Genomic DNA, 13,594 nt, shown 5'->3' on the forward strand with positions numbered 1-13,594 from the left:
TCTGAAAACCCAGGTCCCTCACCTCTCACACTACTTGCTATTTTTGATGATTTCAACTGCTTTATTTACAGAAATTCTTTGCTTGTTATATGTGTACATATCTAATGTTACACTTCACACTGATTGTGAAGTAAAAGACACCAAGGGACACATAGATACAAAACCACCTCTCAAAGCCAGTAAGGTACCTAAACACCTTCACTAATTTTGAGTTCATCAGCTATGGAATGTGAAAGCCCATTAGAAAATTAATAATCTCGTTTCTATGTGAGTTTGAAAAATATGTGCATATACAATACTGATTTGACGGAAGATTTGGGAAGACTCAAGAGAGCAAATTACACTGAGAAAAGATTTTGGTGCTTACATTACACAAGAGATCCATTCTATTGTGTGTATATGAAAAGCATTATTTTTTTCCTTTAGCAATGTAAGTACATTGTAAAGATGGAATAGTTTGGAACATGTTCCCACTCTATTTTATGCACTGCACAGCAGCAACCAAGGCAGAAGGTGGATGTATATGAGGAAATCCTGAAGATCAGACACTGAAATTCTTTTATAATCATAGAATATCCTGAGTTGAAAGGGACCCACATGGATCATTGAGTCCAAAACCTGACTCTGCACAGAACAACCTAAAAGTTAAACCATATATCTAAGAGTATTTTCTAATATTTATGCCTCTCTACAAACAAGTTTATCTAATAAGACAGTTTCACATAATTGCCAACATTCATGGCATGCTTCATTAATATAATCACTTTTCTTGAAAAAATATTTAGTGATTTACATGTTACCTGTTTTACAAATTTCATTTTTTTAACCAGATATTTTTGAAGTTACACATTCTTCTTAAGAACTTTACAGATTTGAATTTGTACAAGTTTTCAGCATCTACCTTCCCCTAAACAGCTTACTGAAATCAAAGGCTGACTTTTTTTTTCTTGCCAGTGTTTGAAATAGTGTAATTATTTGTTTGTCATAAGACCTTTTGGTCTTCTTGGTCCTGGTTATTCTCTGCTTATTCTTGTCCTCTGAATTCTGGGTGTTTAGCTTGATGATTTCTTTCCCACTTTTCAAGCCATACTTCCTTAAAGAGTCATGCAAGTATTGGGCATAAACTGCACAGCAAAGCTCAGGCTACTGACCATCACAGAAGTGCTGCTGCAGGTTTAGAATAATTAATATTTTTAAAATATTGAAATAACTGATTATGTTTCTGTGTACCCAGACCACCATGAGGCTACTAGGATAGAAGCAGAATACTGTAAGAAAAAAGTAGTTAAATTCTGGTTTGCTTTACACTTGACAAAAGCTTTATATTTCAAACAAACAAAACCAAACTAAAACACAGTTCTGTCAACTTTAAAGGGGTAGAATTACTTTGGAGAGTGATACTTTCATCTTCAGAAGGAATCAATAGATTTTCCAACATCCCCTTGAGACATTAGTATATCCTATCTCTGATAATACCATGTTAACATTATACAGTGTCCTGGCTAACCCATATGCACAAAACTTTTTATCTTCACTCCCTTCCTTCAAGCAAACATATTATTATTGTAACTGCATACACTAAAGATCAGATGTTGCTATTTTTTCATCTATTCCTTTCTTTTAGCTACATTTATGAACATTTTACTCTGTTGCAGTAAACCAAATTACCCCAAAATCAGCTATGAAGTATGGTAATGCTTTAGTGTGTAGCTATATGTAAGTATCTCATAGATACATATATAGGTGGATACATGTATATGAATGTAAACTCAAAACTGGAGTAATGCTAATATATATGAAAATTGTTATGAAAAAAGTATATGCTTGTAAAGGAGAAGCAAGTATATATTAGAGCACAATTCTCAATTTCCCTGTTTCTGTGGTTTGTGAGCTTTGCTGTATGTATAATAATCCTAATTTATCCACAAGCAAAATCTTATTCATGTATTAATCTACCTGTGAAAACAAACTCTTTTGTACTGTAAAAGCTGTTTCAGCTTCAATCCTGCCTTATCACCTGTTGAAGCAGGGCTTTGAACTGAGGAAAGCAACTCTTCAAATGACTGAACATCTAGATTGTCAGATATGAAGATGCAATCTCATTTTATACAGCACAGGTTTGGAATAAGCTACAATTTTATGTTAAAAAAGACCAACAAAACCAAACCCAAAAGCTACTCTTGAGGACACAACCCAAACAAGTTCAAGCATTTGTGTAAAATAATTTAGTGTGGAGATACATTTCAAATTGCTTTTATAGCACATGTGAATTTTGGATTAGTGAAATAATGTGGAAGATAGTCATGTGTCACAATATTGATTGAAAGCCAACAAAAACTGAACACTTCTGATCTTGCCAAAAGGAAAATGAGTAGGGAAATCACTCAAGTTTGTCATATAATTTAAGAGATCAACATAAAATATGTTAACACTCACATTTATAAGTAAAAAACAGCAGACATTTCTAGATTTAAGGTGACTGTAGAAACCTGTTTCAAGTTGTTGAATGGTCTCTACAAAATCAAGACTGACTTCTGTTTCAATGCCCTTTTATCCTAACCTTCCCCTTCAGAATCTGTTGTCCCACTAACTGGCCCTGAGCATTCTAGAAGTTGCTGATACTCAGGAGACACTGTACACAGGCACTCCTTTTTTCCATGCTGTTCTCGTCTATGCCTCTGAAAAAACAGACTGATACAACACCCTTTCCAAAAGGAACCTTTGTTTAACTCATTCCAATCATACTACAGTTTTTCCATCAGTTACCTGAAACTTCTCCATTTCATAGACACTGTCCAAACTCAAAACCACAGTAAGTCAAACAGTTAACAGTCATACAGGTCAACTCACACAAGGAAGGTGATGTCTGTACCTATGTGTTTGCACAATCTGCTGCTTCCATTCAGTGGAACATCACTTAGGAATATTTTTCATTATTTCTCAGAGACTTATATGATTTCACATGTAACATATATAAATACCCACAGTACAAGAAGACACAAAATTTTATTTCATTAGAGACAAAATAAGAATAGCCCTCTGAGCTGATGGTTTGGGTTGTGGCTTTTGAGAGATGATACCTGTTTCCCTATTTCAATAAATACTGAATTATTTTCTTCCAAGGGTAATGGTATCCATAGAAAGACTGGTGATGAGTACTTCAGTGGCTGCAAAATACGCTTGGAAAAAAAGCAGCCAAGGTAAAAATTCTGATTCAAATCAGTCAGAAAGGGATTTAAATTTGGATTTCATGGATACCATTTTAATAACCTAATTATAGTCAAATAAAGGAGGGAAGAGGAAAACACAATCTCCAGGTGGTAATCTATACCTATTTTGTCTGTGAATTAGCTCCACATATTTTGTTTAAAAAGTGAAACAATAGAGTTAAAATATTATGCAAATCACTTTAATTCAAGCATAATGTGTTTTTCTGAAAGAGCCTAGAAATGTACTGAGCAAAACTATGTTATATGGCCAAGAAATTAAAGAGGTGACAAAAAGAAAAGGACAAAAGATACAATTTTCTAAATTATTTGGTTCAAGGCAGGTACTAGAAATGGAAAATTTCAACATAATCTGTTGACAGTTTGGAAAAATGATAAGCACTTGGGACTAATGTCTTTTGGTGAAAAGCTGCATGCAAATTTAGCTAAAGACCGTGCTACCAGCTCCACTTTGAAAATGTTATTTATGCAGGCAATAAAACCAGGAAAGGACTCTGCAACAAATTCTTTGGTTGTGAATGAAGTTAATAATATTAAAATCTTCAAAATGGAACATACTCGTGTAGGAACGGCGACACTCATGAACACAGAACAAGTAATACTCTCATATACTGGCTCAGATACAACTGTTGCACAAAATAAAATTGGCTACTGCCAATATTTTAAGCTAATTATGGAAAAGGGTAGAAAGGTCACTAAAAATCTTGAGTTACTGATGAATCTATACAAATTTTTAGGGAGGTAAAGCAGGGAACACACTGAATCTGCTGGTAAAGGTTTACATAGAACTTTATCACCCTGTAGGAAAGTAAAGAATTTTAGGAATCTTTATAATCCTGCTGGGCCTGTAAAAACAGAAACAAAGAGAGGTCAAAGGATCTCAATGGATGGTTAGATCTCAAAGCATGTGCACAGTGAAATACTTTGACTTTAGTTTTAGAAAGGCAAGTGCTGTTGAAATTACTTTGGACAACAGGTAGGAGCAAGACTACTGAAGTCTATTCATTTCAGTCTGAGTATTATAAATCATTATAAACTATAAATTTTGTTAGTAAGAGTATCATCAATAGTATTTCCCAACACAGGAAGTCACAATACCCATGCACACTGGCACAATTCAATTATCAAGCTTCCCAAACTCAAGCCTTAGAACAAGGACAATAGCTTTCTTGACTATTTTTTCTAATCAGAGTCCAAATGCAATTTCAAGAAGGAAAGTCCAAACGTCTGAATTATAAATATTTACATTTTGAAACTATTTTTCAGAGGAAAGTAGCTGAGCAACCCCTAGTGGTAACAGAAAAATACATTCTGGAGGAAAAAAAAAAAAGGCAAAATTTTTTACAGGACCAAGGTGTTTTCAAAAATACATTAATCTGTAAACACAAATTCCTATATTATTTGCAATGTCCAAAGTTGATAACATTTAGAAAAAACTATAAGCAAAATAATCAATACTTGACTCATGGCAGCTTTTCCCTAGAATAGAAAGTGACAATTGTGTTTGATAAAATACACTACAATATAGATGTCTTACAATATACTGAGAAGAATCTTTTTATATATTTTTCCCCGAAAAAATGTTTTATTTCCTAATTCTAAGGTGTCCTAATGTGGCAACTGCCAAATTCATCATCATCATTTAGGGAGGGATTTGCAAACAATATACCAATGAAATACACAATGTGATAATATTATTTTAAAAAAAAAAGCTTAGACCTTTTTATATTTTGTTTTAAAGTTGTTGTCTAGAATTCAGTTTTATCAGCTCTTTTCTATAAATTGTCATTTGCTCCTCCTTATTTTATGCTTGGAAATAAGAAAGGACACTAGTCATTGCCAGGTCAAACCACACTTTCTATCCTCTCACCCTTTTTGAATCTCACTCCAGCTGAGTGAGATTTTTTTGTGTTAGCCATTAGCTGTCAAGATTTTCATGAATACCCATCAGAACAAAGTAGATACCAAGTCAGAGATAAATGTGTCTGCAAACATCAATATCAAAGAACTTAAACTATATCTGAATTCCATACAGTCTTTTAAAATTATCCATACACATGTATTAAAAGGAAAAGCCCTTGACATATGCCTACCAATGATCCCATGCCCCTACTCATCACCAGTACAATGGGATGGTGCTTCAATGGAGCCCAGGTCATTTCATACACCATGACTCTGGAGACCAGTAGATATTATAGAAATAAAAGAATGAACCCCAAAGTATATCTTCTTTTTTTCAAAAATATGTAATATTGAAGTCAATATTTCCAAAATATGACAGACCTAAAATCACACTTAAAAGTGCAGTAATAAGAAATCACTTTGCAGCTCAGATCTTCTTGATTTTAATGATTTCTAAAGCGACTTTTGAAATTCACATCTCTACTTAGTAAAGAGTGCTTAACAGACCTTTCATTTTTATCATGTTCAAGACCCTTACTATCACAATTAAAAAATATCATGTAATGAATCGCATGAAAATATCATACCTCCAGGCTGTTGAGATGCTGTTTTTCAAGGAGTTGTTGCATTTCTTTCAGATTTTTCTGGAAGAGAAGTTGGTGACTATCCATGTCTGTTCTACTGCTCTCTTGTATTTTTTTATCGCAGCCAACCATTGCTGAAATCTTCTGATGGAAAGAATCATTTCTAGATGCTGATGAGAATGAAGTGTCATCTGCGGTTCTTGATGCAAACAAACAACTTATTACTTTGTCTTGCTTTTATGCATCAACTTACGCTCTTAAATGTGTTCCTTTCCAAAAGTATACACCATCAATAAATGCCTGGCAAGTGAAGGACTGCCATCCTATATGTAACTACAGGTGGTGTGGCTAGTACTATCTAAAACTGTCCAACACTTTCCATTTTAAACCTTCTGTTATTTATAAATGGTCAGACTTTTCTGACTGGGTTGTTGGGTGACTGCCTCAGGCTGAATTAATATGGAAAATGTCAGCCAACAGTTTGGTAAGTTACAGAAATGGAAAGCAGAAGTGTTGGTTTGGGTTTTTCTTTCAAAAAGGCAATATGGGCTTTATTTTTCCATAATGTTTGCTTATTTAAAGTGTAACTATATTGATGCTGTCAGGTATCTCTTACTTCAAACAGCAAACAACTAGAGAGCCCAAATCTACTGATGACATGTAACGTCAGAGTTGTGGTACATTAAAGAATTTGTATTTGCTACCTGAAAAAACCCACCTTTGGAGCAGCTAGTGTCACTGGATACTGTGGCCAGGGTGAGTGTAAATTAAGAGAGGGGAAACCATGGGTTTCTACAGGATGACAATTAGCAAGAACCATGGGGCTCTTTGACAGCAATCAAAGAATCCAAAGAGCACATGAAGCCAAATCACAAGGCAAATGTGCAATTAGAAGCTAGGAAAGCAAAGACTGTGTAACAAGATATGTTCAAGAACAAAAAACCAGATAGAACTGGAACAAGGCTGGGTAAGATCACCACAAATAGGCACCAAGCTATGCATGAAGAAACATCAAGTGATAAGTCAAGGTGTCTTAGAAAGAGTGCCGGGGTAGAGTGAAAAGTATGCAAATCAAGTTGTATGTGATATAAAATGAAATTAAAGGACAAGTTGTTATCAGGATGCCAAGATACATACAGAGAATGAGAAATGTAAAGGAATGACAGCTGGAAAGAAGACCATTGAGTGAATATATAAACTAAAGTACCCTTGAATGTCAAAGGGGAAAAAATTCAAATGAGAATTACAAATAATCTAGACAGAAAACTTCATAATTCACAGAACAGTAAATGGTTTGATAACCATGGCAATCTGAGTTGGGCTATAACTGGCTGGAGCCTGGGTTAGCCCTGACTATTCCCAGAATTCTGCTTAAGGAAAAAGGTTTGTGTCATCTCCTTTGCTGTCTTACCAAATGGACACAAACAACTCAAGGAAGTTGCATAATGTTTGATTGGAAAGTTCACAGAAATGCTTTCTTTGCCATAAAAGAAATGCCCTACAATTTCTTAAAGAGTAATTTATTGAATACACTAGGCAATTTACCCTCTTTGATTATCAGAGTAAAGTGGAATGCTTACCTGAAGTTTATTTTGTTTATGCTTGGCAAGCACAGTCCTGGTGTTAAAACTGATCCTTTAATTCGTTCAAGAGCTTCTTCTAACTGAAAAGCTGCTTTTGTCTGAACTAGAGGGATCAGAGATAAAAAAAAACACAATGGAAAAAATATTTTCAAAATTGGAATATTTTACCATAAATGGTTTGGTTAAGTTTCTGAAGTTTGGAAGCCTAAATCCAGAGAGTTACAATAAACTGAGTGGTTTAGCCTTATTAGACATGCTGGAGCACCTCAAGTTCCTCTGAAACAAAACCCCAGTCTATTTAAGTGTTTACAGTTGCACATCTATTCAACAGTTTTACTATTTGTTATTAGACTGCACTGTTGAAAAAGTAGGAGGTTAAAAAACCTAACTTTGTTTTTACATCATGATTGTTCCACTCATGCACTAAGCCAAAGTTATAACTTGCAGATATTTGACAGAGGCCAAATTGTAACTTAATCATCGAGTTAGTGGAGAAAGAAAGAATCCAGACAAGGCACAAGGTATTGCTTCTTTCAAGTAACTAAAGTAGGATAGAGAGTAGCAGAGGCAGAATTGTTATGATGGAAAACCAAGAAAAAAGATTGTGATTCATTCTATTGCTACACAGTTTGAGCTGTTGGTAGAGCTGTGAAGAAGCCCTAAACCAGTACTGTTCTATTTTGTTATTTTAATCTGACATTTGATCTTGAAGTCAGAGACATTACCTCACAGTTGGCACAACAGCTGTTGGGAGAGTAAATCTGTTAAAGAATACTTAAGTAATAGACCATATCTTAAGAGTCTGAACACTGGAAAATTGACTGGAAATCAGACTTGGCCGATGCTGTTACAAACTCCTGCCAATCTGCACTGATTCCAAGAAAGCAGGAACTGAGTTGATCATTACTTCCCAGCAGCAAGAGAACAGCTTAGAAAGTGGACTAAAGTTACGTAACATTAATATATACTAGGACTTCTTTTACTTAATTATAACCAAAATGCACATTCTTGCATATTCCACATTCAGGAGTTCAAAGAGAGCATCATTACACTATCCTAGTAACTGTCAGTGACCTTGTAACACCTCTCACCCAGCTGTGAAAGTGCAGTACTCTAAGCAATAAGCACACTGCAGTCAAAAATGTGGGGAAAACCCAGGAAGCCACAATACCCCAAGGAGGTGATGTACTTACTGTGACTGGAATATAATGGAATAGCACACAATATAATTTTTAGAAAAATACCCACCTGTGTATTTTTTAAATTCCCTTCACCCAGTTGTGCCATATGTGTCGGATCTGAGCTTATCAGTTGTTTTGCTTTTATTAATTCAACTAATTTGAGTGAAGTTAATTGTTCTGTTTGCTTCAATTATATTCTATTAGTAGAATAATATGAGGGGTTGGACTAGATGATCTCCAGAGGTTCCTTCCAATTCTAACTATTCTGTGATTCTGTGAATAGAAAAACACTTGTATTGTGAATAATGACTAAATTTTAATTTACAGACCTATTTGTTTGTGCTTTGGAAAAGGCAGATGAGCACGCTGGAACTTAGCAGTTGCCTCCTGAAGTTTAATTTTCCTCTGCTGCAAAACTTGCTCTCTAAATCTTTGTTCTTTTTCTTCTTCTTGTTTCTGTCTTTCTTCAAAGGCTCTGTATTTAAGAAGCAAAAAGAAGACCACCCCTATGTTTTCTAATCACATTTAGCAAAATATTAGTAACTTACTTGCTCACCAACTTGCCATTTTACTACAAAACCTTGCTTGTCCACAAATTAAATGCGATGAATTTCAGCACAGCTAGATTTTTATAGTTTGTCTGAACATAAATGGGACAGTGGGTGGTGAGGGAGAGGCACAACATAGTATTTTTAATTTTTAGCCCAAACTAAAGATTCAATTCTTTTTTTATATGTGAATTAACAGGCAGACTTGGTCAATTCTTGTAATCAATGTGGCTTTCACAACAGTATTTACATTACTATGTAAATGTATCACAGTAGGCAGAGCAATAGGAAGGTGAACTGCAAATGCTCTCTGTGTGTGCCTTTCACAAGCTGGTGGGGTAATAGTACCAGTTTAAAAGTTGTTATTTAGAAATAACACAAAGGAACTACAGCTTTTACTGATATATGTGCAAAAGTCAGTATTGACTTCTCCTAAGAAACTTCCTGAAGGACAATCAGATTAGCAGCAATAAAAAGGGGCTGGAAAGCAAAGCAGACTCTAATCAAAACCAACCATCATCACAAAGGTTTCCTTCAGTAGGTATAAGCTTGATGAAGCCATGTGGAATTTTTTTTATCCAGCTGACAAAATCATCAGCTTTTACTGACAAACTTAAACTAGATCCTTGAGTGAAATATATCCAGTAAATGTAGGCAAGTCATAATTAATGGTTTGAAACTAAAAGCGTGTCGATTCAGACTAGATATAAGGAGGAAAATTTTTACAGAGGAGGTGTTGAAACACTGGAAGAGGTTGCCCAGAGAAATGGTAGATGCCCCGTCCCTGGAATAATTTTATTCTAAATGCAGTAATACTGTAAAGTTAATACTCCTCAAGTTAAACTTCCAAAGTCTGCCATGCAAGAATCACCACAACCAGGAGCTTCCCACCTTTAAATTTCTCTGTGTATTAGAAATGGCATTTGACAGGTCACTAGTACACTAGTAGGGTCCCACTCCTAAGCCAGCCTTAATGGAAAGAAATGTAGTAATGTTTAGTTATATGATCTTTGTTTCTCTCATCACAATAAGATACCTTTCCATAACTTTAATCATTTGCAGTTGCTTCATAGATCTTAATTGAGCAAAGCTGCTACTTAACAGAGCTACTCCTTAACTCAAGCTATTTTAATTATTCTTCCCTATGCTTTTCAGGGAAAAAGTTCAAACTGAAATATTCAGCTTGACCCTCCCTAGTATCCCTTGAAAGTGCTGACTGATCACCTGTGAAAACAAACAAAAATAATTTGAAATAGGTACTTTTTATTTGAGAAAGTCTAAAGGCTGCACAACAGTAAAAATAGGAAAACTGCCAACTAATTCCCAAGTATGCACTTATATGGGAATATCCACTTTAATCCAGCTGGAAGCCAAAATGTAGCAGAGAGAGACATAAAGAACTTTCACTATTTTGAAAACTCGTATATACATGGCTGTCAAAACATATTGAAAGCATGGGATTAGATTTCCCAATTTTGTGAACAAATTATTAAATTTGATTAACAGAAAATGAAGACAAAATAGATTCATTTTTAAGTGGCAATACACTGTAAAGAGATTCCATGCAGCCATTCAAACCGTAAATCACTAAGACTACATATCTGCATTCCTCGCCATAATTATTAGCACACCTCAAAACTTCTCCCCATATAATAAAGGGAATATGGAAGTTGTGTAACATAATCTTCCTTTTTTTCATACTACACCTCCAGTAGTACCAATGCTAAGCTCAAGAAAGACAGTGGTGGAGCATATGGAAAGGTGAAATCAAGAAGAGAGACAAAGGTGCAAAATTTTCCACTGCTTTTGCTAATGTATTTAGCACTCTGGATTAGTGTTCTCCAAGACCAGAAATCAAAATGCCAGTGAACAACACAAGCAATTACTGATTCTAATTTGGAAGTACATTCGCCTCAGAAAGCTCCAGGTGAATTCTGCAATTCATAACTCTTCTTTAAGAGATAAAGTCATAAAAGTCTACAGCTTCAAATGAAGGATAGAACAGAAGATTGACTTATGTAAAGAGAAACAAATTAAAAATACGGCCTCAATACTACAAGTTTAATTTCCAAACTTCAGTTTGTCAGCAAGCAGGAATTGCTTCACTTGAGGCATGAGGTGAAGCCAGAGAAGCAGTTATCCAAAAATAGAAAAAAATCTGCAGAGAACTCTATCCACATATAATGTCTTATTGCACTTTGGTTAAAATTCACAGGAACTTTAATTGTTCATACAATCCAGATGTTAGAATTAAAAGGTAGAACTAGAGTTCATTGTCCATTTTCAGAATTCCTGAATTTCACTCACATCAAAATCTGATACAGAAATCTGCAATATTTTACATCTTTATCCTGACTAAAGAAATGGGAAAATCACAACAGAGTAAACAGACTTACTTATCCTAATAAGTACTTTAAAGATATGCTTCTTGATCCCCTTAATATTTCTAGAAGCTGCTCAAGAAGGCCTTTAGTTGAACTGTAGTCGTTAAATTCAGACATGTGGGATATTCTACAACTTTACACATGGAATAATTCCAGCATATAACTCCAAAAAGGAAAAAGTGAATTCTGACAGAGTTTTTATTTATTTATTTTTAAAACTATTTTGGATATGACTTAGCTGCACTCCTTCACATTCCTAATAACTGGCATAAAAAAAGGACCATTGTTCCATATAGCTGGAAATGAGCAAGTCCAAATGCTGATGCAAGAGGTCTTTTTCACCACAGCTCATCATGATCACTATTTGGTTTGGATTAAGACGTGAGGGAGAAAAAAAGGAACTTATTTTAAATGTAAGGAAATGCATTAAAGATATCCAGTGAAGCCTGCATCATTAACTTCTTGACCTCACAGAATGTAAATTGTGACACCCAGGTGCATTTTGTAAAATAAATAATTTTACAAATGCACGTTGATATCTTACAGAAAAACAGTTAAAACAAATGTTTGTTCATCCACTCTCCTTAAGCCACCAGCTTAGGTTCATATCACAGATGTAACATTGGCAAAAGAGTATGGCTTTAAGATGGAGAGTTAGCAGAAGAATTTCCTGACTGGTGTTTTTTTAACCCAATTTTTCTGCCTACTGTAAACAACCCAGCGGTGCAGCATTTTTTGAAATGGCTGCCAAAATGTTTATAGTGAATTTGGAATACGAAACTTAAAAGATTTAGCTGTCTCACATATACAGACATTATGTGGAAGGCATTTTTATGTTAAAAACAGTATGACTGGATGGTGGAACCATTTCCTGCTTAATTTTATGAAATTGTCTTCACAGTGAAATAATGGATCCTACATTCCCAGGTGGACTAAATGCTTACTACTGCCTTGGATGAAAATAAAACAAACAAAAAAGAATATGTACAGTGCATATGGAATGCTATAAAATGAGTCTTTTGATACTGAGTTGATACTATTCATGCATTGCCATATCACATTTGCAAACCAGTGCACAGTAATTTTACAACTGAGGTAGGGAGGTATTTATATAGTTAACGACCACATTGAGATCAAGAAAAGGTTAGAATAGGGTGTCACACTGAAAATTCCTTTCATGGGCAGACTGGAAACATACTTTATATCCTTAAAAAGATCTGTGTTGTCTGTAAATTGATTTTTTTTTTCTTTAAGTGAGGTACTTGCCAGGACTAGGAATACATATTAACTCTACTCCCTCATCTTTTTGATTATCATATGCTGAACATGAAAGGACAGCCTGAAATTGCTGTAGGGGCTCCAGAAGGACCAACCTTACAGCACTGTAGGTGCTCACAGAGGGCTGTCCTCCAAAATGTGCAAAGGTTCACAGGAGGGCTGTCCACACTATCCACCAGTTGTTACACTACAAATCTTGTTTTTAGGCAAAAAGCAAGTACACCTTGTACAAAGCCAAGTTATTTTTTGTTAGCAAAATTCAAATCTTAAGAGTCTAATTATTAATCCAGCTATAATTGTTACCAAAAAAATAATAGAATATTTCTATACAGAGAAAGGCTCAAGCATAGTGACAAAATAGTTTGAAGTGCTACCCACATGTTGAGTTTCTATCCCTTTTCCTCATGTTCATGCTTGCATTGCTCTTTTGCATCCCAAGGCTGGGAGTTTAATTCTGGTGGTACTGGGGTGCTACGGTGAGCTGGCAGCATCTCGAGTCACTTCATCAGGGCCAAGAGGATGTTCATGTCAATGCTTTCTTCTTCACCTCAGGATCCACTTGGAGTCATTTTTATACTTGTTAACACACTTTTACACCTTTGCTCTATCTATCTTCATTGATCTGCAGCTCCATAGAACCCCCAAATGTTCCATACACTATGCCTTTTACATACATTACATCCTATTCCTTTCTTCTCTTTGTTACCTGACAGGTAACAAAAGCCAGGGTTGTCAGATTTAGCTCTGCATTTCTTTAACTGATTATTGGTGAGTTATTTATAGCCACGGGGTCTCCAGTGCCAAGCCTGTGTGCCATCCCTTGCTTTCCCTCCCTGTACTCCTCTGTGCCACATCCTGCACTTCCAGTTTTCAAGGCTTCTGCTGCTGTACTAGACCTGCATTTCCC

General features: G+C 35.3%; 1 protein-coding gene across 1 annotated transcript in view; it reads right to left on the bottom strand.

Annotated features, from left to right (window-relative positions):
- Positions 1 to 13,594, bottom strand: part of KIAA1377 (KIAA1377 ortholog) — a gene marked incomplete at both ends in the record, with an annotated part of 27,707 nt that overhangs the window by 10,407 nt on the left and 3,706 nt on the right. The window contains 3 exon segments of the mRNA XM_009069946.1: positions 5,717 to 5,912; positions 7,294 to 7,399; positions 8,807 to 8,952. Of these exon segments, the coding sequence (XP_009068194.1) occupies positions 5,717 to 5,912; positions 7,294 to 7,399; positions 8,807 to 8,952 (448 nt within the window).

Source organism: Acanthisitta chloris, unplaced genomic scaffold (assembly GCF_000695815.1).
Source record: "Acanthisitta chloris isolate BGI_N310 unplaced genomic scaffold, ASM69581v1 scaffold1762, whole genome shotgun sequence".
Classification (NCBI taxonomy): Eukaryota; Metazoa; Chordata; class Aves; order Passeriformes; family Acanthisittidae; genus Acanthisitta; species Acanthisitta chloris.